Consider the following 25,582-nt stretch of genomic DNA (forward strand, 5'->3'; position numbering starts at 1 on the left):
ACTTTCTTACCTGGTAACGTTCTTTCGATGGGATGGTCCGACAACGTATTCCATAACGCTCCCTCCCTCCCTTCCCCGCTGCAGAATTTCTTATGCGATTGCAGCTTCTGTTCCGCAAGGCTTTGTGTCTGACTGGCAGTAGACTAATGTCACACGTTCTGGGGGAAAAAACTACAACTGAGGCTATGGGCGTTGTGCGTCCTACTTATCACATCGGATGACGTCGGAGGAGGTCCTCGACGACGGCACATTGACGTCATTGACGCAGGACGCCGAAAAAAGTTTCCGAAGCAGCACAGCTGTGATGATTACCTGTCATAGATATGGAATACGTCGTCGGACCATCCCATCGAAAGAAAGTTACCAGGTAAGAAAGTAACTTGTTCAACAGTGCTCCTTGCCCCAACGACCCCCCAACCTCACCACCCCCCACATCCCCTCTCGATCCAAGAGCTTCTTTGAAAGCTTTTAAACGGTTGTATAAGAATTGTTTGTTTTACAACTGTTCGAATTACAATTGACCTTTTCACAATTGACCAAATTGTGAAGGTCAATTGTAACATATTAACATATATGTGGGGGGTAACCCCCCACCCAACGCCAAAACCTATATATATATATATTCAATTGTTACCCTTTAAATTCGGTCAATTGTTCATTCGAACAATTTGGGTAATACCTTTTAAATATATACAAACAAAATAGTAGCAAGTAAGCTAGTTCGTTACCCTACTTTCTTGAGACAGCCTCTTGGGAGGATCGCTGCGGTAGTGCTCACAAGTCCGACTCATCCTGGGGGTTAATTATGTCCAGTAGTTCCATGGCATTGGGGCACCAGGCTCGGCGGGTTCCCATTCTTAGGTATGATAGTAAGTTGGACCAGTCTGAGATGAACAGCAAATGGTCCCCTTGAATGGAGTAGGTAAGCCATTCCAGCGCCACCAACGACCAGATTTGAGCAATCCCTTCATGTTCTAGTGGTGGGGTCTTTGATTTCTACTTTCGGGCGAAGACCTGGGCTGCCGACAGCATCATCAATTAAAGCTTGCGGTCCGCCTTGTTAGTGAGGGATGCCATGTGACCGCCTGCTGAACCTGAGTCCAGAACTGGTCAATTTGTGGACAATTCTACCAAATATGAGCCCAAGAGCCCACTGCGCCGCACTCCCTCCAGCACCACCTTGAGACATTAGGGTATATTTTACTTAGCTTAACTGGAGTTAGGTGCCAGCGTAACATCAGTTTCAGCCACATCTCCCAGATCTGAATCGATCTTGTGAGTTTCGGGATCTGAAACCACAGCTTCACCCATGCCTGTTCCTCTGTGGCCGTCCCCACGTCCTGCTCCCATTTAACCATATATTTTCTGGGTGGTAGGGTTTCCCCCACTTTGATAAATGTATAAATGGAAGCCAAAACGCCCTTGTCGCCCGTGTCTAGGTACTTTTCGAACATGGTGAGAGGACGAGACACCCCCTGCCTCACCACCAGCTGGGAAACCCAATGCCTAATCTGGAGGTAGGAAAACCTCTGCTTCACCCCTATACTGAAGTCATTCTTGCACTGCTCGAAATGTTTAAGTTCGACTCCAACCATGTCCCGCACCATCCGGCAACCCCCTGGGAACCAACGGTCGAAAGCCCACGGAATGGTAAGTGCTGGAGTAATTTGTGGATTACCATGCAGGAGATGGGAAAGAGGTAGTGTTCGCCCTTTTAACAGCTTAATCCCAAGCCTCACCTGTAGTTGCTGTTATAATACTGCAGTACATTTGGTAAGGTATATCCGGCCTTGGCAACCACAGAACCCCCTCTAGGTTCCCTCCCACCACAGCCCTATCCATCGGTCTCCACACTTCCCCCTGTCATTCCTTTGCCAATCCCTAATAACACGGATCTGAGCTGCCAGATAGTAAACCCTAAAGTCTGGCATCCCCGCATCCCCCCCGGGCTGGGAGAGCTTTCATGAGGGAGGCAGACACCTCGGGCGTTTACCCTTCCAGACAAAACGATTGGCTATTCTCTGGATGGCCTTGAAGAAGCTTGTCGGGACTGGGACAGGAAGAGCTGAAAAATGATATAGGAGCAAGGGCAAGATCGTCATCTTTAAGGCGTTAATTCGACCCAGCCAAGAAATCTTGAGGGGTCCCCAGTCCACCAATTTGGACTTAATCTTCTGAAGAGGCGGAGGGTAATTTGCCTTGTAGAGGTCCCCAATGACATTAGTCAGTTGAATACCCAGATACTTTAGCGAGGTGTCGACCCATCTGTACCTGAAGGCCCTCTTGAGGTCCTGCTCGGCACTGGATGTCAGAGAGAGAGGTACGCTTCAGATTTGTGAAGGTTGATTTTTAGCCCTGCCACCTGGCCAAACCTATCCAATTCCCTAGTTACTGCCCGCAAGGAGGTGACCGGGTGAGTCGATGACAAAATTATGTCGTCAGCCAAGGCAGCCACCTCGTGGACATTGCCTCCGAACGGGACCCCTTCTATATCTTCGGCAGCTCTTACTGCAGCATGGAATGGTTCTAAGTGAAGCGCATAGAGAAGGGGTGACATTGGGCAACCCTGTTTTGTGCCTCTTGCTACCTGAACCGGGCTGAGATTTGGCCATTTATTGCTAGCCCGATTATTGCATTTTGGTAATTCGTCCTAACTCGGGTGATGAATCCTGGGTCAAAACCCATCTTGCTCGTAGCAGTAAACGGATATCCCCACTCGACCCGATCAAATGCCTTCTCAGGATCGATCACCAACAGTAGGGCCGGGAGATTTCTTTTCTGTGTCTTTTCGATCAGGTGGGCCAATTTTCTAATAGCAGATGTTTGCCTGCCGCTAATAAAACCCAACTGTTCGTGGTGAATTAATTTAGGAAGGAGTGTTTCAAGGCGATTGGCGAGAACTTTGTATGGATTTTTATATCCACATTTATTAAAGCTATTGGGTGGTAGGACCCACAGTCGGTCGGGTCTTTGTCCTTCTTGTGAATCAGGATCACTTTGGCTTCGTTCATAGAGTTGGGGAGTACCCCGGTGGACCCTATACAATTAAACCATTTTTTAAGGATGGGAATTAAGATAACCTTGTGTGTCTTGTAAAAAATAAATACAAACCCATCCGGGCCCGGGGCTTTTCTGGAAGGTAGGTTATTAATTACCCTTCTAACTTCGTCGGTAGTGATCCCGACCTCCAGAGCCGATCTGTCGGCAGACTGTTTCGTTTAGAGGCCTCCTGATCCACAGATGTGGGGTCGCCCAACCGATAGAGGGCTGTATAGAATTTGCAAAATTCCCCCTCTATGTCAGAGTTTTTGGTGTAGAGGACCCCTCCCTCCCATTTTATTTTCAAGATTGTCTTGTCTCCTGCCTCCTTCCTTCGCTTTCTGGCCAGAAGGCAATCCGATTTGTTAGCTTTAATAAAGTACCTTTGATGCAGCCAGAGAAGATTACGCTCGGCCGCCCTTGTTTGTATAAGGTTCAACTGTCCTCTGACCGCCCTAAATTCCCTTTTGGTTGCTGCTGACATTTTACTGCCCAAATGGGCCATGATGTTTTTGAGTTTGGCTTCTAGCTGTTGCTCCTCAATCTCAACTCCTGTCCCCTTCTGGCCCTTAAGGAGTCCCACCAAAGTTGTGGGGCCGTATCATCCCAGTTGTTGTGGTTGGCATATTCTACAACTTCCCCCTCTATCTCTTTAACAAGAGTTGGATCTTTGAATAGCGATACCGGGTATCTCCATTTCCAAATCCCGGGGGGGGGGGGGGGTCCCTTTGGTCTAGCTATGGAAAGGATAAGTGGAGCGTGGTCTGCGAGGGCGATTGCCCCTGTGTCCAAGGCCATGGCTCTCCCCAGCAGAGGTTTTGAAAGCCAAACATAATCGATACGCGAGTGTGACCTGTGTGCGTGAGAATAGGTGTAGCCCTCCTCGTCACTGTGGAGTACCCACCACGCATCCACCAAGGCCAAATCCTGCATCTCATCAACCGCCTTTCCAAACAGGTTGTCCCTGTCGAAGGGCATGTCCAAAACGTTGGTTTGTACGTCCTGGCGGAAATCCGTCGCCTTGAGCCATCCTTGTCGTCTCAGGCAAACGCTGTTGCCCAATTGACGGAAACCGGTGTCAGCGATGTCCGTTGCCACTGTGATGGCGTGGTCCGGAGCAATCTCACCTTCCTGTAAGATTTCAAGGGCCCAGCCCTTTTGGCGTCCGGAAGGAAGTCCAATAGAGGGGCGATTTTGAACCACAACTCATAGCGGGCTACGATAGCCAGGGCGTTGGCCGCCTTGATAGTCGCTGCGGATGAGATGACCAGTCATCCCATCGTGTCCAGCTTCCTGCCCTCGCCGTCCGGCGGGGAAGTTGATGTCGAGGCCGATGCCCACCCAGCTTTCTTCTTTGCCGCCTCCGAGACGACCGAATCCGGGGTAGATTGTGCCCGAAGGCACAAGGGGACAGCGTCAGGGACCCGGTACTTCTTCTCGTACCGGTCCCTCTTTGCAGGCGCCGTGGCAGGGTTCTTGAGGAGGGAGAGCCCCTCATCCCAGATGTCATCCAGAAGTGGTACTGCGAGGACCGTCTTCCTTTTAGCCTCGCGCCGTTGGTAAAGGAACCCTTCCTTTTTCTTGTCTTCGGGGCAGAGCTGGAAGAGCTCGGATGTCCTGGAAATCATGGCATGGAAGGATCCAATCTCGTTGGGCGGGGACGCCTGAGCAGGGTGCGACGGGGGACACGTCCCGTCGTTGCCTCCGTCGTCATCTGTACCTGTCGTAGCCGTGTCCGTGCCTGTATCATCCCCGAGGGTAGTTGACCGGGGGGGGGAGGCAGAGCGGGCCGCAGAGGTGGGAGAGGTGGTGGAGGATGCGTCCTCCTCTTCTTATGCAGTGGACTTTCCGAAGGTCCTGGCTCCGGTTCCCCCGTCGGGTCTGGCTAAGGCCCCTCCGTCGGGGGGAGGGGCAACCTTGTCCTTATCTCCGAGCATGAGGACTGAATCGCTGACAAAATGGCTGCCGAAGTGTCCTGCGGCACCGGAAGCGACGGGCACAAGGGCTCTTGAGGAACCTCGTTGGTGACACCGTCGCCCTCGTCGGGATCCCTCCCGATGGGCTGGGCCTCCTCCACGACTTCGATGAGCTCTTCAGAGGTCGTGTCCGTATCCACGATGGCCACCTGCCCCTCCCCCACCTTTTCCAACAGGGACTTTGTGGGGGTCTGTAGAAACATTGGATCTTGAGGCTCTATTTAACCAAAAAATGAGAAAAATCTCCTGAAAAAGCGCGAAAACGCAGCAACAGCTCGAGAGCTACAGCACGAGGTCTCCCAACACTTGAACGTGCGGTAAAAATCTGAGGATGGCTGCCAGAGGCGGGGCTTATGGAGAGGGAAGTCATTGGCTGGGGGCAGTATGACCCAGAGACCAGTGATTGGTTACTACTAAGAAAGACAGATCAGAAACGAAACTGATACTGATTTTTTTCTATACCAAGGATTCCCGGCCTGACGACGGGGAATATTCATGAGCATGTGAATCCATGCCAGACCCATGCTGGAGAACAACAGTTACAGGTAAGTAACTTGTTCCTTCACATTTAATGAAAGCAACTTAAAAGGTTCCATGCTAGCCATTTGTAGAGTTAGTGAGGCTCCCTTTTAGCCCAATGTGTGGCCATCGCCCCCCCCCCCCCAGTCTACTGCTCCTAAATGTGGGATTTCATTCTGTGACCCGCTGGCCGAGCCTCCAACACTTGGACCTTGGATCAACCCCCCCCCCCTCCTACCCCCAACCCCCTCGCGCCCCCTTCCAGGCAAAACCGGCTGGCGCCAAGCCCCCCACGTGTTATCCAACCGAGAGCCAGCCTCAATAAAAGACCCAGAATCACCCCACGCCGGATTTCCCAATCCCATTCCAGGACCCCAGGATCCCCCCCCCCCCCCTCTCTGCTGCTCATTACTGCCTCTAATGTACCACCCGCAACCAATTACTCCACGTCTGTGTCTGGCGCTCTCCCCGGGCTGAGTTCTCGGCCACAAGCCTCTTCTTAGATCCTCAAAATCCACTAGGGGGTCTGCTCGCTGCCGCCAGGGATTCCACATCAGGATTGATAGATTTCCCTGCGTCTCCTCCCGACCGCCCAAACCCCCCCGTCCCCCCCACCCCCGCCACTCTTCTTCGCTCACTTGGGCCTGACCGTAGACCATCCCAGCAGGGCCATCCCCTTTTCACAGGTTGTGATCTTCCGGCGGGAGCTCTGCCAACAAAGGTCAGACCGAACGGGTGGGACCATCTGTAGTGGATTTGCTGAGATCGCACATGAGCCAATACTGGGCCCATCCGCCGCATCTTGCTTAGCGTTATCTGCCCAAGATCCTGGTAGAGGAACATTTTGTGGCCGTTGCAGGTAATGCTCGTGGCTCCTCTAGCCTTTTCCAAAACTTTCTCCTTTACTGCTTAATCGTGAAAGGCCACCAACACATCCCGCGGCCTTGATCCTTGCTCCTGCCTTGGCGGGCCCACCCTGTGAACTCTGTCAAATAGCATCTCTGAGTCGGAGTCCGAACTTAGTAGATCTGTAAATATCCCTTTTAGTGTTCGGGACAGGTCTTGATCTGGAATGTCCTCTGGTAAGGATGTAACTCTAATATTCGCCCTTCTTGACCTAATATACAAATCCTCAGCCTGCAGCTCCAGGTTTTATGTGGCCACAGCCTGGGTTTCCAGCAAATTGTCGACCTTCCTAGCGTCCTCTGTCAATTCTTGGATGGCCCGCTCATTAATGTCCACTCTCTCTTCCACTTTGTTGATGTCCCTTTTGATTTCTTAGGCCTTCCGCCAGATCTTCTCGCAACTTGTCCATCTGCTTCTGCCCTGCTGCTGTGATCTTCTCGACCAGCTCCCATGAACTGCGATAACATTGCCTGAGAGACTGGTCTATCTTGTTCGTCTCGGGCGACTGGTGCCTCGTTATCCTCCAATGGGGTGTCCCCTCCCCTTGGGCCTCTTGCGTCTCGGAGTCTTTTGCCCAGTATTTCGTGAGGGAGCCGTACATCCCTTTTCTGGGGCCTTTCCCTGGAGCTGACATGTCTTTTCCCTTATTTCTTGACATCTCAATGTGGAAAGCGTAGAAGTGGTGTTAGCAGGATTGTAGAAGGACCAGTCAGCTGGTGAAGCGTCTTCCGTTGAGATGAGGAAGCCCACCCTCTTCCGCCGAGGGGCCCCCGGGCAGCAGGGGAGCCGTCAGACCACCGAACTGGTGCAGCGCAACGTGCCTACCCCCCGACACCACCACCGGGGCCTCCTTCGTACCTTCTGTGGAGCCATGCCCTCCGATGCTGTCTGTTTTGCACCTCCCTATCAACGGTGGCAGGGGCAGACAGGGCACTCCTTTTCGGGCCGTGGGGGCTCCGCAAACCTGGCCGCACTCCCCAGACCGGGGGCTGCAGAATCCGCTCACCAGGCAGGCAACTCCTGCTGCTGCGCGGCTATCCCGTGGAATGCCTCCCGCGCCCGGCCTCAGTGCAGTCAGATGAAGCCCCGGCCTTCTGCGGCAGAGCCGACACTCCTCCCACGCCGCGACCTGTGCTGCCTCCCCCGGGATCTGGATGTCTCTCCCCGCTCCTAAGGTTCCGCTCCGCCTGACCAACGTGCCGGGGAGGGCTGTAGCTGCTGCGGGCAGTGTTTTAGGGTCTAGCAGGACAGGAGCCCGGGACGCGACGTCCTCGGGAGCATGCGGCCATCTTGGAATCTCTAATGTGTGAATTTTACTAGCTCTTGAAAGGTTATAAGACTGTGTGCAAATGTTCCTTAAGAATACTCTGGTACCTTTACTAGCCCGGGATACTTTGTTAAAATTGAGTGCTACATTGAATTTTATTATTTTGTTTGCTTTTAAAATGATATGCTTAAAAACTCATGTATCGTTTCATGCATGTAATGGATCCCTTGTTAATTAAAATGTGTATCTACAATAAACAGCTAAGAATGGGTCTGCAACCTGTGGCTCTCCAGACATTTTGGACTAGTTTCTGGGCCATAGATCAGATCCTGTCAAGTGGGCATGGAGCAGGAGGGCATACCAGGGTGTTTTCTAGAGCCAGTCTTGTCCCAGATGAGGGAATGAGGCAGTTGGAAGGGCCCCAGTTTCTATTCCTTCTACTTGTGCCTGGCTGAAACTGTCAAGTACCACTTGTTATCACCCCATACTTTTTCTGGACTCTGAGCCAGAAGTCCTTGCAGAGGAGGGAATGAGCAACCCAACAGTGAGCCACCGTTGAATGTTGTGCAGCGGTGTTCGATGCTGACCGGCAACCACGAAGCAACAAACGCTCATAGGAACATGTGATTGTTTCTCGCTGGTTGACATTGCTGAGTTCCGGCAGACCTGTGTTTGAGAGGGTTGTGGCTTCAGAGGTATTCTAAAGCCTTGAATCTGTATGTCATGATCCTGAGTATAGAAAAGCTATTGATTGGCCTGGAGAGTGAAGGCAAGTCCCTGGAAATAGGCCAGGCGATAGCATGGCAAGCATAACCAGGTTTATTTGTACAGAATATAAATATCAATAAAGGTCTCTGCTGCTCGAAAGCGCTTAAACTAGTACATTCACAAGCAAGGGCTTAAAGACCACTAACGTGTCACGCCACACAGTACAATTTGGGGCTACTGATTGGTGGCACCCTACACATGAGCCTGCTCCATAGGAGATGCCATGCAGTAATTGGCTGGTTCCTCCCCGTCAGTCTGGATCCACATGGGTCAACTGGGCTCATCGCGGTGAAGGTCAGGACCCATAATTATACATTGTTCCTATCTAAACTATACAAGCTAAACCAAAATATTAACTCCTAATGGCAGGCACCAGGGTGGCATGTGAAATGGTGCCAGGGGGAAGGGAGTATAATATACAGGCATGCTGACCCACGCATTCAGGGCTTCATTGATTCTGCCGTTCCCGCACTCAAGGTCTCCACCCTGGGATTCGTCTTTAATTTATACCTCCTGATACCTTGTGTTACAAGGGATGTGTTGCTTCGAAGATATAAAGCCACGCATGCTTAGATCTTCTGTGGACACATGATGGAGGGAGGGTTGGAACTTGAGGGTCGTGTGCTGGTCCAGGAATGCAGAGGTGTGGCCGTTGAGTCAGGGGTGTGGGGCTGGCTCCGACCTGGCTGGGTGGGGGTTAGAGGCCTAATGGCAGTTTAGTGGACATGAATGGACGCAGCATGTGGTGTTGTCTCATGCTCTTGCAGGGTGCATTACGTTTGATGATACTAAATATTCGCAATACTGAGGGGAAGATTAGGGAAGTAGACTAACATGACAACAGAGCTCTTGCTAAACCAGTGTGTTGCACAGAAATCGGGCCTTGTGAAACGGGAACGCAAACAGCGCGAGCCTGTAGCTTATCTCTTTTGGGCCTGATACAAAATGGAGTCAAGGGCTATGAGATTCTCTAGTGCCAGGCATCTACTTCTAAGTGCTGCAGGGTTCCCACATGTTGCCTAATACTGCAGATTGCTCCTCCCTTGTATGGTATATCACTTCATATGGGGGTTATCTTATTTGGAAGCATCTAAGAGGGTGGGATAGGCTCATTTCGTTCCCAACAGGAGCCAAGGTGGACACCAGGACTAATGGGGGTGCGGTAGAAAGGAACATAAAATGGGACACAGGAAACTGGCCTGTGTGGGTTGCTCGGTTGAGGTCAGGGGAGTACAAGGCAGACAGAGGAGGAAAATATGTTCAGCAGAGGGTGGAGGAGGCTTGTAAAGCACATGAGCTCCAATGTACTGTCTCCGCTCTCCCGCTAGGTTCTGGGTACACTTTAACTAATGTAAATACAATTGCCCTTTCATCAAAACGGGACCCTTAAGAGTTTTCTAAAGGAAAAGTTAAAATAGCAGAAAATGATCTTGTAAATCGTCCCTTAAGACGTTCATAATGGTGTGGTTCACATAATTAACATTACTTGATGTAAAATGCCAGTGGCTAAATACTTAATTGTGTTTGGAAACAAGCTGGTTGTATTACGTTTCTAAACTGAATGCAGTGCTTTAGGAAAGACCTAGGCGCTATGCTTTCACTGGTTGATATTGTGGATCACCCATTGTTATAAAATCTTACGCATTTATCTAAACACCAGACTTGGACATAAGCTAAGCTATTATGACACCACCACCAATTGAAAGATTTCCACTTGAACTAAAACTATTTCTTCTAGGCTGGAAAGGCTGAAAGAAGGGCTGTAATTCTATTTTCGTTTTGTGACTAGAGAAAGGTCTGTAGAGCCTCTAGTAGTCTGATTTGTGACGTGTGGCACTTATGATGGAAAGTAGAGTTCCAGATCATTCTTGTGACCTTGGGTAGTCTCTCGCAAACTGGAAGTAAACCAGGTTCACACCATCCTTATCTGGTATGGATCCATGCATGTCCTCTATGGACAAAAGCAGCTTTGGTGGCCTTCTAAGGACATTTGCCGTTGGATGTAATCTGTAGAGCAACTACTTGAATTGCAACACAGTTTTTGTAAGTATCACTTTCTGGATACCATCTTTATAATGTATTCTGTTTTTTGCCCCGACCATACTTAAGAATACTGTTGGCTAAATCAAGTTGCCATTTCCCATGACTTCTTGGGGGTTATCAGTGTCTGGATTCTGAAGGAAGGATCAGGATCTACCAATCGTAAAATGCACTCATTGTAGCAACAATTGCACTGGTAATCAATTTCCTTCTTTACAGACAACCTGCCAGTCATCTCCCTAATTCTATTTTCTGGCATTCTCAGTGGGACTGATGTTTGGAAGCTGGTGTATGCAAAATGCATGAGTGCCATGAATGAGTGACTATGGTGCTGCGCCTTTCACACAGGCTTATTTTTGTTTCTAGCATTGCATGCTCGATTCTCTTTACTGATGCTATTGCTATCTAAAAACTATGGCTGGACAAGGGCTACCACTACAGTGGCAAGTACATGATTCTCTGCCTCAAGACTAATTTGTCAATCAACACAAGCGTTAGACTAGAGGATTTACAATACAATGGGATTACAAACTTCACATCCTGAAGCCCGGAAAGCCCGACATGTTTAGTGACTAGTAGCTAGAAGGGATGTCCTTTGCCATTGGTTGGAAGGCCAAATGTCTTCATAAATTAGTGGAAAACATGAAACTGGGGAAAAGATTTGTCCTTTAACCCTTAGTGACGGTCGTTTTCAGAAGTGAAATCAAGTGGCAATTGTGTGTACAGTGCACGCTGGTAACTAAGTAGGAGGCGGTGGTTGGGAGGGGAGGATCTGGGGGGACATTTCAGACAGGTATTTGTTTTGTGTGAACATGTGCTCGATTGCAGATAACTTGCGTTTTGAAGTTACCAACTTTCCAGGTTGTGGTATAGGCAATTAAGTGTACACTTGGTCACATTCAACAAAGTCCCGGGAGGATAGCTCAGTGGTAACATGCTTGCCTTGGAAACAAGTCGACACGAAGCAACACGGGTTCAATCCCTGGGTCCGTGCTTAGAAACCTCTAGGTATTAAGCGCGTTATAAATGTACAATTAAGGCCTATCCCTGTATCAGCGCCTCAATGCCCTCAGGCTCTGTGAGCGCATTTTAAAAATGCAAATAAATAAAAATAAGTAAAATAGTGCATTGGAGGCAAGACTCTAATTATGTGCCAAGCATCTTCTCTTGCTATGGAAGCATGATTTATTGTGAGAAAATGAGGTGGGTATGTATATTCCTAGTGCTGAGGAAAGATTCTGCTTTGTATGGTTTGTGAAGCCAGAATTTGAGGATGCCCTTGCCAGAGTCTCTCCACAATGCAACCTTTTAACGTACAATGATCAAACTATCAGCTTTTTAATATCATTCTCAGATTGAGGTCTATGCATATGGTTATCTTTGCACTTCTGGGGGTTGGAACTTTTTGAAAACACTATTTAAGTAATAAGTAGACGTTATTCTGACACATTTAGCATTGTGATGTAACAATTGAAATGAGTGGTTGAGAGAGGCTGAGAAAGTGGAAGCAGAAACACTTGGGAAAGAAATTCATGCGGGCACGGTTTGCATAATTTACAATATTCTAGCTGGCAAACACCAACCTTCCTGAACTAGGTAATGGGAGGGCATGCATGGACTAGGTTACTTCAGTTTTGTTATTTCTCTGTGATTGTTGAACATTAAACGACTGAGACCTATTCTAGGATTTTAAGTGTTATTCATTTGAATGTCTGTCGATGCCTTGCAGCATGGACTATATTTCGTTAATGTATCAAAAATGGCACCTGGTTGATGCATTACTCTGCCCAGGTGGGTAACATGCTAAAAATAACACAATTGAGCAAGGACATAAGTGTTTCACTGTTGAGTGCTTAGATGAACACAATCCTCAGAGATAGCCACCTGTAGGTGGTGGAGTTTATACTAAAATGAATAGTTGTAACAAATATTTTGATGAGACGATTCAGTGAGCTGCAATAGGGTTTTAATTAGAATGGTGCATTCACGGGTCTCGTGTTTGTCTACAGACACTCCGCTGCAGACATCCAGTCTCTGACCTCGAGTCATCCCTTGGCGGATTGACACAGCGTCACCCGATGCCAACCTGATGAAACACCCTACGTCAGGGTACCTATAGGATCACAAGACCTTGTAAATTCTAAACAGTTTATTTGGACACTGTTTTCTTCCAAGCCACTGCGCTCCCCAGACCCGACCTCTTAAGATACCTCCGCCTTTGGAATCATCTTGTCCTGATGAAGGCCGTCCCACCAGAGCTCACTTAAGCTCACTTCCTGGCCGAAACACTGTTGGGTTGACCTTCTGTATTGTTGCGTTGTTGTTGTTCAACCTTACATTGTTCTGATTATTTATGTTACTCATATGCTATCACATCACTAAGTCTGCTGGTTTCCTTCCCAAGGACACCCTAGTAGACGTAGAAGCAACTGATTGAGACCACAAATATCCAGCATTTGTACCCGACTAACTGGTTAATTAACCTCAAAAATGTGCACCGGCTGATGTATCTTTTGCTTATGATTACGTGTATTGAAAACACCCGCTGCAATCTAATTAAAACCCTATTGCAGCTCACTGAATCGTCTCATCAAAATATTTGTTACAACTATTCATCTTAGTATAAACTCCACCACCTACAGGTGGCTATCTCTGAGGATTGTGTTCATCTAAGCACTCAACAGTGAAACACTTATGTCCTTGCTCAATTGTGTTCTTTTTGCTATATTTCGTTAAGACACACATCCTTCACATGGTAGAGATCCTGACTTTGCGAGAGATAGCAATGTGAAGGTGCTTTTGTTTGCATAATATATAATTGTAACTCTTTATTTTTCAGTGAAACGGATAAGATCAAGGTTGCACAGGGTGTCTCTGGTGCAATCCAAGATAAAGGCTCCATCCACAAGTTCATTCCCTACTTGATTGCTGGCATCCAGCACTCCTGCCAGGATATTGGTTCCAAGAGCCTCACCCAACTCCGGTAAGCGTAAGCCTCAAACACATTCTTAAGACTGGCTTTTTATTTTAATGCAGACAAATTGGTTTTTATTTTGTGTGATATGCAACTCATAAACAAACTGTCCAGCATTGTGTGACTAGAACATTTAATTTTGATCTATCCCAGTTAAATTTCCATACATTGAATGATACCCATTCATAATTTTCCTCGAGTCCTGCTTTATATTCCAAATAACTTTTCTATGGTTTTGAGAATAGGGATGTGATGAATCCCAGGCTATTGTCACATCTACAGGGGAGGCCTCTTTCTATGAGGCCATGGAGGTGAGACCGCTACCCGATAGTCTCCCTGGGGGAGGTGGTCAGTGTGTGGATTTCATGGGGAGGGAACACCTTCATGTGATTGGTGGCAATGGCCCTTGGAGAATGTGGTATCCATTGGGCCCCCCCCCCCACCACTATGTATTGCAGTAAGGTAGAGGGTGTCCATGAAAGGAATGAGATGAGGAAAAGGGAAACTCGAAAAGCTGGATGCAAAATATCACTGACGAAGATGGTGCAAGGAGAATGCCCACCACGGAACCAACACATGCAGTAAAGTTTTCAAACAAAAGAAAGGAAAGGACGACGGCTGTTGCGCAAGCACAGAATGTCTGCTTATCAGAGGAGCTCCGGTCCGTCGCAAATCCTTTACATCAATAAATCCGTTTTGGAGCTACCCAAAGATGTTGTTTGTTGCGACACCGCTCACGTATGGGTTGGAGAACATGATTTGAAAAAAAGGCAGAAATCAGACAGATAACGGCCGCCCATGAGATCCAGGCGGTACCCACTCTAGGTCCCTGGGGGATCTCCACTGAAGGCTGCAAAGGAGGAGGAGCTTACTAAGTGTACTGGCAAACAGGCGACCTGACGCCAAAAGCCTCCATTAGACTGATGTCCCTGCAGCCGCTGCATACTGCACCTCCGCCCGACCAACTGGCCAAATCTCCCTCTCCAAACAAACCCTTGGCAGGCGCTGTGCGCAGCGACTGTTGACACCCGATCAGTCATACTTGTCATGATCTCTGCTTCCAAAAGGTCAGGGTTTTCCCAACTCCCTTGGAAGCAGATCCATAACCCAGGTTCCGAGTGCCAACCAATCCCAATTGGGACCTTTTGGACCCAGTCCTGGCGCCAGTGGCACCAGGCTCATAAATATGCCCAGTCCCAGCGCTGGAAGCGCCGGGCTCATAATGCTTGGGTGGACTTACCTGCAGCAGACCATGCTGCTTACTTGCCTGCCAGTTGAGCCTCTGATCCTCTTCTGTTTGGAACTACTTTTCCTGTTGGGTGGGGCAGGAGCCACTCCCTAGATTCAGAACACTGGAACTCTTCTGGAAAGCAGGAACTCTTTTCTTACCTAGGCGTGGCTGTGGAAGGAGACACCTAAGCACTACAGGAGGCTATTTAAACCACACCCGATGGATGAATCTTGCTTTGCGTTATCCTGCATCCTCTGCAGCAGAACGCTCATTGTGTCTTCTGCATCTGATCCTGGGCCTAAGGAAAAAGGCTTACCATCCTGAATCCAGTCTTCAGCAACACCTATAAAGACAAGAAAACAGGTTAGCATTACGGTCTTCAGTGACAGCTCTTCACTTACCTGGTCCATCGGCTGTCACCAACGCCTCGCACTGCATTCCGGCATCTGAAAGACAAATGCTTACCTACTCCTCGTGCGCTCCGGAGGTCTTCACACTGCATTCCGGCATCTGAAAGACAAAAGCTTACCAACTCTTCGCACGCTCCGGAGGCCTTCGGCGCTGCATCCCGCATCTGAAAGACAAAACAAGGTGCGTTTAAAGACATTGGGGAACTTTAATACTCACGTGCCATTACTCCTTTCAACATCTAACCCAGTGGGTATTCCGGCACCCTGCAGCCGCTCCGAACTTGTACCTGCAAAATAAAAAGACAGTTAGAGCGCATCGTGAAGCAGGCAACAAGCGCTTACTTACGTGCTTCCAGGCGCTTCTATTCATCACACGGGCTCCATCTTCAACTCACTTCAGCCCGTCATCCGCCATCGCCGGAACCCTGCAAAACAAGAAACATCATTACTAAAGACTTTAAAGACATTAGAATTACTCGAAACTTACCGTTCGTGCAGTAAACGACGGACAGCAGTCCTCTGAAGTCAAGAGGCCTGCTCCCCTTATCCAGTGAAGAAACTGGTTACAGCACCCTGCCCCGAGGCAGATGGAGAGCACAGCGTTCACTTACCTAAGGTGAGAGCGTTAACCTTTGGGGTTCTACAGGAGAAGAGAAAGGGAAGAAGAGAGAGACATTCAATAACCCAGTTCCTTAATCCCATATTTTCTATCTGCAGACATCTTACCCTTCGAGTCAGACATACAGTGCACAGAGGTCCAGCCCAAAGAGCCAGCCTTGTGTTACACATCACCTTTGAAGATACGGTATACGCCCAGTCAAGACCGGCGCCTCTACGGGAATCAGGTGAGCGTTACATACTTTGCTGAAGTCCCGCTACACGGATAAAGCTCCTGAGAAGCCAAACTCGAACATACGCAGACCCAGGAGTGCTGGGTCGATTGCCTGCATGTGCGACCCTGAGAGGCCTGGATGTGAGGGGACCCTTGACACCGCAGAGACACGTGGGACTCGCCAGAGACTAACGGAGGAACATGCCGGGTGTGAGTGTGACGGGCGACACACGGCAGAACTGCAGGCTAGTTGGCATGGCCCGCGATGACCACTGTCTGGCGAACCGTTGTGAAGACCATCGGGAAGGGGTGACCAGCACACCCCCTCCCCATATCCCCCCATCAGCAGCCCAAGATACGCACGGGGCCTGGCCCTGTGTCGCCCAGAGTCTAATGCTCACCCATCGAGTGGGTTAGCTCTGTTACGCCACCCAGCGCAGCACCAGTAGTGGGATCAGTTCACCCAGGCCTCGTCACACACCCCGGCAGACAACGGCAAGGGCGGATTGCCTTCAGAAGAGGTGGGGGGGGCACCATCATGTGGGGCGACCGAGTGAGGTGCAGATATCCTTGGCCCTTGCATATACAGAACAAACTCGATAGGGGGGCACTGCAGGCCATGATACCGGCTGTGTTGAGGAGCTAAAACATATTGTCGGCCTGCTTGCAGCACTTACGTATTACTCCCTTGAGTGCTGCCCGTGGTTGATAAATTCCAATACTGGGACACACAACGCTGCAGAGGTGCTGGCACTGCTGCAGTGACCGACGATGGAGTCAGACACTTCTGTGCAAGGCCCTCACCCGACCCACCTCTCAAAGCCTGGCAAACGGTCCTATGTGGCGAAACTAGGACCCTAGGTGGACAGCATCTGCCGTGCAACTGAGTGAGTCAATAATCCCACCCTGTTCCCTGCACGTCGCTTTGGCCCGATTAGCCCCAGGCTCCAAATCAAACAATACGACAGGCCTATGTTAACTTCTGTTTGAGCACTCTGCCAGGTGCCACCATCAGACAAAACACTAGGGACCCGGCATGTGCTCTGAGAGATACTGCTGGCTGCGGTCTGGGCTGGTCGCAAGCAACACCATTGTGGGTCTGGCAGTGTATAGCTCAACGGGGATACTATGTCCCGAAATTGGTGCATATCCCATAAGGTATGAAGCCACAAACGGAGGAGAGTCCACCCCTCTCCGCCCTTCGTGCCCGCGAGGCTTGTGGACCCCTCATCCCCTTCGCCAGACCCTAGAGAGGATACGGCGACGGATACAGTGACTGGGACGGACGACGACGACTGCGGCAATGACGCAGTGGACATCCCGTCATCACACCCCCCCCTCGGGCTTCTCCAGCCGACAAAATTGGCTCATTTCATGCCATAACCAGGGCATCCGAGCTCTTCCAGCTCTGCCCTGAAGAACAGAAAAAGGAAGGGTTTCTTTACCAACGACGAGAGGCCAAGAGGAAGACAGTCATCGCGGTGCCTTTGCTCGACGACATCTGGGACGAGGGGCTTGCTGTCCTCAAGAACCCTTCCACGACACCCGCCAAGAGGGATAGGTACGAGAAGAAGTACCGAGTCCCCGATGCCCCCCACTTGTGCCTCAGGGCCCAGCCCACGCCGGACTCTGTCGTCTCGGCAGCGGCTAAGAAGAAAGCAGCGGGTGCGGCAGCTTAAATTTCCACTTCCCTGCCGGACAGCGAGGGCAAGAAGTTGGACTCCATGAGACGACGAGTCATCTCGGCAGCGATGACGATTAAGGCAGCCAATGCCTTCGCAATCGTGGCCCGCTACGACAGGGAGCTCTGGTTCAAGATAGCTCCCCTGCTAGACTTCCTACCTGACAAGAGGGCATAGGCCCTACAAATTCTGCAGGAAGGCGTGGTGGCGTCGGATTACGCCACAACGGTGGCAACGGACATTGCCGATACCGGATTTCGCCAACTGGGCAACAGTTTGCCTCCGTCGACGAGGATGGCTCAAGGCGACAGACTTTCGCCAGGACGTCCAGACCAGAGTGTTGGTTATGCCGTTCGACAGCCTCTTTGGTAAGGCGGTGGACAAGTCTCTCCAGGCCATCAAGACCGACTCGGAGACGGCCCGGGCCTTAGGGGTACTTCAACAACGACGGCCCTTTCGGAGCGCCGGAGGCAGACAGGGTCCCTCTAAAGGATCCAGCAGTAGCTCTTCCACATACCGCCAGGCGGCTTGCTCCTCTTCCCAGGGAGCCTACAGAGGTCGCGGCAAACAAGGGGGATCCTCCAAGCAAGACTGACCCGGCCGTGTCGTCGGGCCCCCACCGAAGCACCCCGGTGGGAGACCGGCTGACTAAGTTCGTCAGCGTGTGGGAGTCATCTCCACTGACCGTGGGGTGCTGGACACCCTGGCCAACAGGCACTCGCTTGAATTCCAAAAGAAGTGCCCTCGCATTCCTCCCGTGGCCAGGAAGGAGAATCGCGTCCCTCAACTGCTGTTGGAGGTAAGGGCGATGCTCAAGAAGGGTGCCATCGAGCTCGTCCCCAGGAGGATCCGGGGCTCCGGAGTGTACTCAAGGTATTTCCTCATCAGGAAGAAGACAGGCGGTTGGCGCCCCCTCCTGGACCTGCGTCGGTTAAACATCTACCCCTACCTGGACGACTGGCTAGTCGGGGCAAGGACAAGAGAACTCGCCGTCGAACACACGGCGAGGACCGTCCGGCTGCTCACGGAACTGAGGTTTGCCATCAACTACCCCAAATCCCACCTGGTTCCGTCGCAAGTAGCACTGTTTCTGGGAGCGAAGCTCGATACAGTGGGGCAATTGGCCTCCCCGTCGGAGGAGAGGAAAAGACCATCCTGGGCAAGGTACGGCGCCTGCTAGCCACGGACGTGGCCAGGGTGAGGTCCATCAAGTCCCTCCTCGGGATGACGTCCTCATGCCTCTATCTTGTACCCCTTTGCAGACTTCGGATGCGTCCGCTACAGGAGTTCCTCAACGCCTGCTGGTTTCAGGCGACGAGCTGCTTCGAGGAGAGGATCCCTCTTGACGAGGAGTTCCGTCGGGCGATCCTATGGTGGGGTACCCGGGCTCACCTCACTACAGGCACGGACTTTCAAACCCCAGCGTTTCAGGAGACGGTGATGACGGACGCCTCTCTGGAGGGTTGGGGGGGCCCACACCGGAGACCTCCACGCAAGAGGCCTTTGGCTTCCGGAGGAGAGGTCTCTCCACATCAACATTCTGGAGCTCCGAGCAGTGTTCTGGGCGCTCAAGTCGTTCCTTCCGTCCCTCAAGGACAAAGTGGTGAGGATCTTCACCGACAACCCTGTGATGCTGGAAATGTATCAGAGGGACAGGGCCTCTGAATCCTTGTCCTTTACTGCTTTTTATCGTGTGTCCTGTCATGTTTTCTGCCCAGGAGTCCATGTGGGACTCCTGGCAGTGCAGCTCTCTCTTTTGGTTTGATACCCTTATGGCACCCATGGGTAGGGGTACAACCCTGTACCCCTAGTGTATGTTTTTGGGCACCTGTGGGTGGCCCACAGAGCAGGGTATGGGCTGGTGGCAGCTCCATGCTGAATTTGACAGGTGCTCTGGGTGCCCTCCATTTTGGGATACCCAGGCCCTGCCATTGGGATCAGTTGATTCCTGATGGGAAACAAGATGGCCCCTGTGGCCTCTTGCTTTCTATTGCCTGTTACCTTGTTTCCCCCAAAGTCCTGGGAAGCCCTGACTCTATCCCTTCCCCCTGACTGGCTGTTGGGTGGAAGTTCCATATATGGTGTTGTTGTGAAGGCCCAGCTAGACTGACTGGAGCCTTCCCAGTGACTGTATGTTGTGGGTACCTCCTGTGGGTGGGACCTGGGTGAATGGAGTGTGTGACCAATATACACTCCTTGTTGTGGTTGTCTGGTTTCTGGCATGAGAGACAAAGACTGAGACAGCCCTGCCCGAAACTGGCCTGAATGCAGTGTGTAGGGTTGAATGGCTGGGTACTTGTCCCAATCCACATTCCTTGTTGTGAGTGTCTGAAAGGGAGGAGTGTGGCCTGAATGCACCGTGTGCCTGATTGGCTGACTGACTGCATGAATGCCCTTCTGTATGATTGTCTGCTGAGTGTGTGCCAGCAGTGTGGATGAGAGACAGAATAGTATATCTGGGGACCTCTCACCACTGGTAATTGTTCAGAAGCGTTCAGGAGCTGAGTCTCCACTCTAAGAGTAACTGGAACTGCTGATCCTCGACGCCCAGCTGGAAGAAGAAGACTTGCTGTTGCACTTGCTTCGACCGATCTGAAAGCTGCCGAATTCGTTGAGGACTGACCCGAGAGAGGACCTGGTAAGGCGCCCTCTTCCCGTGCTCCGAGGGATCATCTAGCACCGCTGCATCTTCGCCGAAGCACCCTGGAATGTCAGACCCTCGAAAGGCCGCCGACCCGAGACGGGACCGCCGAGGAGATCGAAGTGAAGCACCCGGACATCGCCGCCGTCGAAGTCCACCAGGGTTCGCAGGTCTGTGTAACCGCTGGAGGCCCGTCGAAGTTGTGTTGCCCAGCCGTGGGAACCACTTGACGCCGTGCCGCCGACGACCGGAGCCGTCCGCTCCTTGCCTAAGAACATTTGAATCGAAGGACTCCCTCGTCCGCACTGTCGGCCGCTTTATCCTGCTGGAGAAAGTCGAGGACGACCAACGCGCCGACGAGAAACCTGCCGGTGGGTTTCCCGCCACCCGAAGACCACAAAGACTCGAACGACTCGACGCCCTTGCTGGGCCCCCGTCTTCACAATCTTTGCAGTCCAGAACAATTGTCATCGAGGTGCCCCGCACGCCTCTGCCTTGCAGGACGCCAACGCTCCGTCGTCGACGAGCACCGCTTGGATCGAAGCTGCCGCCTCATCGACGTGTTTCTACCCTGTTTGTTGTCGGACGTTCGACGCCCCGTGTCTCCCGCTTGAAAGGGAAGGCATTCAAGAAGGGCCGTCGATTCCCGCCGCCGAACGCCGAGTTCCTCGACGCTTCTCGACGATCCGTGACTCCCGCTTGAAAGGGGGTCGCTCAAGAAGGATCTGTCGACGCCTCTTCGAAGAACTAGCCTCCACCAGGTACATTGGGGGGGGGTAAAAACATTATAGGAGGGAATAAGACTTGCAGAACAATATATGGACTGGGCTTGTGCTATAACTTTATTTTACAGGTTGCCCAGGTGGGGGGATTTCGACACAGAACTGTGTCTAGTGGTAGGGGCCAGTATTCTGCCTATTGCTCAACCATCTTATTTTCTCCCCTCTCTCTATTGCTGGTTTCACTCTATTGATCTGTGTGACATTGTTACAGTATTGTTGATGCACTTTAATGAGATCTAATACAAAGGGTGGTACCACTTTAGAATTGTATATATTTGCCATTGTTGATTTTCCTAAGTACAAAGTGAGTTATTATGATAAGTGTACATAACCTTGAATATTGATTATATAAAGACTGTGTTCTAACCAATACAGTGTGTGGACATTCCTTTGTGGGGGCTTGGGGACTACACTGTACTTAAGAACCAGCCTGCATCACCTCCTGAGAAGCTAGGCCTTGATTGCTCGACCATAGCTACCGAATAGAGAATCTAGGCTGGGGTCCTCTGTGCCTCCCCTCTACCATATAGAGAGCAGAAGTACAGACCACCCCCTACCAGTCTTTACAAACACCACCACGATGTTCTACATACGGAAGCAGGGGGGCACCAGATCCCCAGCCCTATCCAAGGAGGCCCAGGATCTGTGGCACTGGGCCGTCGCCCAGGGGATGTTTCTGGTTCCCTTCCACTTGGCAGGAATAAAAACACCATTGCCGCCTCACTCAGCAGGGAGCTGCGCTCGTGCCACGAGTGGGAACTACGTCAGGACCAGGTGGATCGGCTCTTTCTACGATGGGGCAAACTCCAGATCGACCTTTTCGCAACGGCGACGAACTCCAAGTGCCAGAGGTTCGCCAGCAGGTTCCCGCAACCGAGGAGCATGGGCGATGCTTTCTCGTTCCCCTGGGACGGCCTGTTTCTATACCCGTTCCCTCCGTTGCCGTTGCTGCTCCGCCTCATCAACCAGCTCAAGAAGTCCAGGTGCAGAATGATCCTCGTCGCACCGGCGTGGCCGAGGCAGATCTGGTTCCCAGACCTTCTGGACTTGGCAACGTCCCCACCAGTCAAGCTGCCAGCGGACGCGGATCTTCTCTCCAGAGAAGGAGGCGCCATTCTCCATCACGACCCACAGTCTCTGAACTTGCAGGCCTGACTCCTGCAGCGCTAGAGTTTGACTACAGAGAGGTTCTTGCAAAAGCCAGGGCGTCCTCAACTCTTAAGTGTTACGGTCATAAGTGGAAGAGGTTCTCTGTCTGGTGCTGTGCACAGAAGATTAACCCTCTGCGGATTACGGCCCCTCAAGTACTGCCGTACCTATTGTCGCTGGCCAAAGCTGGACTGGCTTACTCCTCCATCAAAATATATCTGGCTGCCATCTCCCGATATACCAGGACTACGGGACGGGCGTCCTTGTGGTCTCATCGCCTGGTGAAGGAATTTATGAAGGGACTATTCCGATCGTTCCCGCCGGTGAAGGCTCCTGCCCCGGCGTGGGAGCTTAATGTGGTGCTGAACAGGCTCATGTGGGCCCCATTTGAGCCTAGGCATTCGGCGCCTTTGAAGTTCCTGTCATGGAAGACGGCGTTCCTCGTGGCCATCACCTCCGCACGACGAGTGGGAGAGATCCAGGCCCTATCTTGCAAGCCTCCATACTTGACTTTTCATGACACGAGGGTGGTGCTGAAGACGAGCCCTTGGTGTTACCAGTTTTCTTACCCGTCGCCTTCGACGCCGGCCAAGAGGACTTTGCACTCGCTGGATGTAGCTAGAGCGCTGAAGTTCTACGTGGACCGCACGAAGAGTTTTCGGAAGGCGTCACAACTGTTTGTGAACTTTGGGTCTGTGAATCAAGGGAAGGCTCACTCGAAGACTTCCATTTCCAGATGGCTCTCCGGCTGCATCATGCACTGTCACCGGTTGGCAAACCGACCGCTGCCCGGCCGTCCGAGAGCCCATTCGACCAGAGCGATCGCTGCTACTACGGCGTTCCTGTCTGGTGTGCTCCTGCTGGACATCTGCAGGGCTGCTACGTGGAGGTCGACGCACACCTTCACAAGATTCTACTGCATCGATCGGGACTCCGGGGAGGAGTTCAGGGTCGGCCAAGCAGTGCTGCGCAACCTGTTCGCCTAAGGTGACCTTGGTGAGGAGGTAAGAATTTTTGGAGGAGTTTTGGATGTGATGCGTAATGTTGAGCCTTTGCCACCTCCCGTGGTTGTGCATGTGTATACCGCTATTTCTCCAGCATGGGGTCTGGCATGGATTCACATGCTCATGAATATTCCCCGTCGTCAGGCTGGGAATCCTCGGTAAAGAAAAAACCAGTATCAGTTTCGTTTCTGATCTGTCTTTCGTAGTAATAACCAATCACTGGTCTCTGCGTCATACTGACCACAGCCAATGACTGCCCTCTACCTAAGCACCGCCTCTGGCAGCCATCTTCAGATTTTTACCGCACGTTCATGTGTTGGGATCCTCGTGCTATTGCTCTCGAGCGTTAGTGCTATTTTTCGCGCTTTTTTCACAAAAAAACTTCGATTCTTTCGGTCAAAGAGCCTCAAGCTCCACCGATCCTACATCCGATCAACGGGGACCCGTGTCGGATTCATCTGTGCCCCTCAAGGGTGAAGATTTCGTCGAGCTACACTTCGGAGGAATCCAGAAGCTTCTCAGGCCCGGTCTCGGAGATGGCCCAGGAGAAGGGAAGCTCGACGCCCGGAAAGCTGTTCAGGGTCTGCCCTGGATGCCAGCTGCAGAACGTCTTCAAGGAGGACGAACACTCTTTCTGCCTTTACTGCCTTCATGAGGACAAGACGCACGTGGAGAAGGACTGTGCGTTTTGCGGCAACATGTCGGAACGGACCATGAAGGACCGCCATCAACGTCTCGCCAACTGGCTGGAGGGTATGAGCCCGTCTGGCGAGAAGAAGAAGAAATCCGAGCGGTCTTCTAAGACCTTTGAGGGCGCCCCGGCGACGGGGGCCCAACATAAGGCCAAGCACCGTGAGTCCGCTGGCACCGGGAGCGCCGAACGTTCGGGCTCTACGGGCGCCAGGCAGGGCGCACCCTCCCCGGCACCATCAACCACGAGCCAACGCTCTGGGTCGGGTAAGAGGAAGGCCGAGCACCCGGCGAAGCTCCTGGAGAGGCCCCGGTCGAGCTCTAAGGCAGAGGAGGAGCGTGGCAGTGCCCCCTCCCTCAAGGATAAGGCGGTGAGCGCACCTAAGGTGGTGAAGGCCTTGATCCATCCGACCAAGCCCTCTATCGAAACGGTCGCGGCGGCCCCGGCTCAGCCTGTGGTGGCTGCACCAGTGGTGGCGACCTCAGGGCCCAGAATCTCCCTGCCTCCTCGGAGGGAGTCTTCCTTTGTGCCCATCGATAGGACCCCCGTGAAACCCTCCGTGGGGAAGAAGAAGGGGGGGCAGGGCGTCGTCGGAGATTCGGCCTCAACCTCAGAAGAGGAGCTGATCGAGGTCTTAAGCCACGGCCCAGGCGTGGAAGAAGGCCAGCCCGTCGGAATGGACCCCGACGCAGGTGACGACGACGACATCGTCGAGGATACCGACGGGGCCCCTGCCCGCCCGTCGGATTCCCCTCTGCCAGCACCGCAAGACAACTCGGCGGCCATTTTGTTGGCCATACAGTCCTTATGCTCCGAGATAAGGACGAGGCTACCGTTACCGACGGAGGAACCTCTCCCGTCGGGGGATCCAGAACCGGGACCTTCTGGTGTTCCCCCTACCAAGAAAAGAAGGATCCATCCTTTTCAACCGTCGCGCCCCGTCCAGCCCTCATCCCCGTCCACCCGAGGGGATGATACAGGGACTGACACGGCAGCGACGGGTACGGACGACGAGGCATACGACGAGGATTTTCCGTCGTCGCCTCCCACCAGGGCTTCTCCGCCCGACGAGATCGGATCTTTCCACTCCATGATCTCCAGGGCTTCCGAGCTTTTCCAACTCTGCCCTGAGGAGAAGAAAAAGGAAGGCTTCCTTTATCAGCGGCGCGAGGCCAAGAGGAAGACGGTCCTCTCAGTGCCTCTGTTGGACGACATTTGGGATGAGGGCCTTTCCCTCCTCAAGAACCCTTCCACGACACCAGCTAGAAGAGACCGGTACGAGAAAAAGTACCGGGTCCCGGACACGGCCCCCCTGTGCCTCCGGGCGCAGCCTACCCCGGACTCCGTCGTCTCCGCGGCAGCCAGGAAGAAAGCGGGGGGGGGTGCGGCCTCCACATCGACTTCCCCGCCGGACGGCGAGGGAAAGAAATTGGATGCTATGGGACGTAGAGTCATCTCGTCGGCAGCGACGACGATTAAAGCGGCCAACGCCTTGGCTATCGTGGCCCGCTATGACAGGGAGCTCTGGTACAAGATAGCTCCCCTGCTGGATTTTCTGCCGGACGACAAGAGGGCGGAGGCCCTTGAGATCCTGCAGGAAGGTGAGGTGGCCTCGGACCACGCCATCACCGTGGCGACGGACATCGCCGACACCGGGTTCCGCCAGCTGGG

At 52.0% G+C, this 25,582-nt stretch overlaps 1 protein-coding gene across 4 annotated transcripts in view; it reads left to right on the forward strand.

Annotated features, from left to right (window-relative positions):
- The window catches only part of IMPDH2 (inosine monophosphate dehydrogenase 2), a 603,389-nt gene that overhangs the window by 492,269 nt on the left and 85,538 nt on the right, over window positions 1-25,582 (forward strand). For all 4 annotated transcript variants that reach the window (XM_069643304.1, XM_069643305.1, XM_069643307.1 and 1 more), the window contains one exon: window positions 13,355-13,498. In XM_069643304.1, coding sequence (XP_069499405.1) covers window positions 13,355-13,498 — 144 coding nt within the window. The remainder of the gene's footprint in view (window positions 1-13,354; window positions 13,499-25,582) is intronic.

Source organism: Ambystoma mexicanum, chromosome 2p, assembly GCF_040938575.1.
Source record: "Ambystoma mexicanum isolate Mex_15411 chromosome 2p, UKY_AmexF1_1, whole genome shotgun sequence".
NCBI lineage: Eukaryota > Metazoa > Chordata > Amphibia > Caudata > Ambystomatidae > Ambystoma > Ambystoma mexicanum.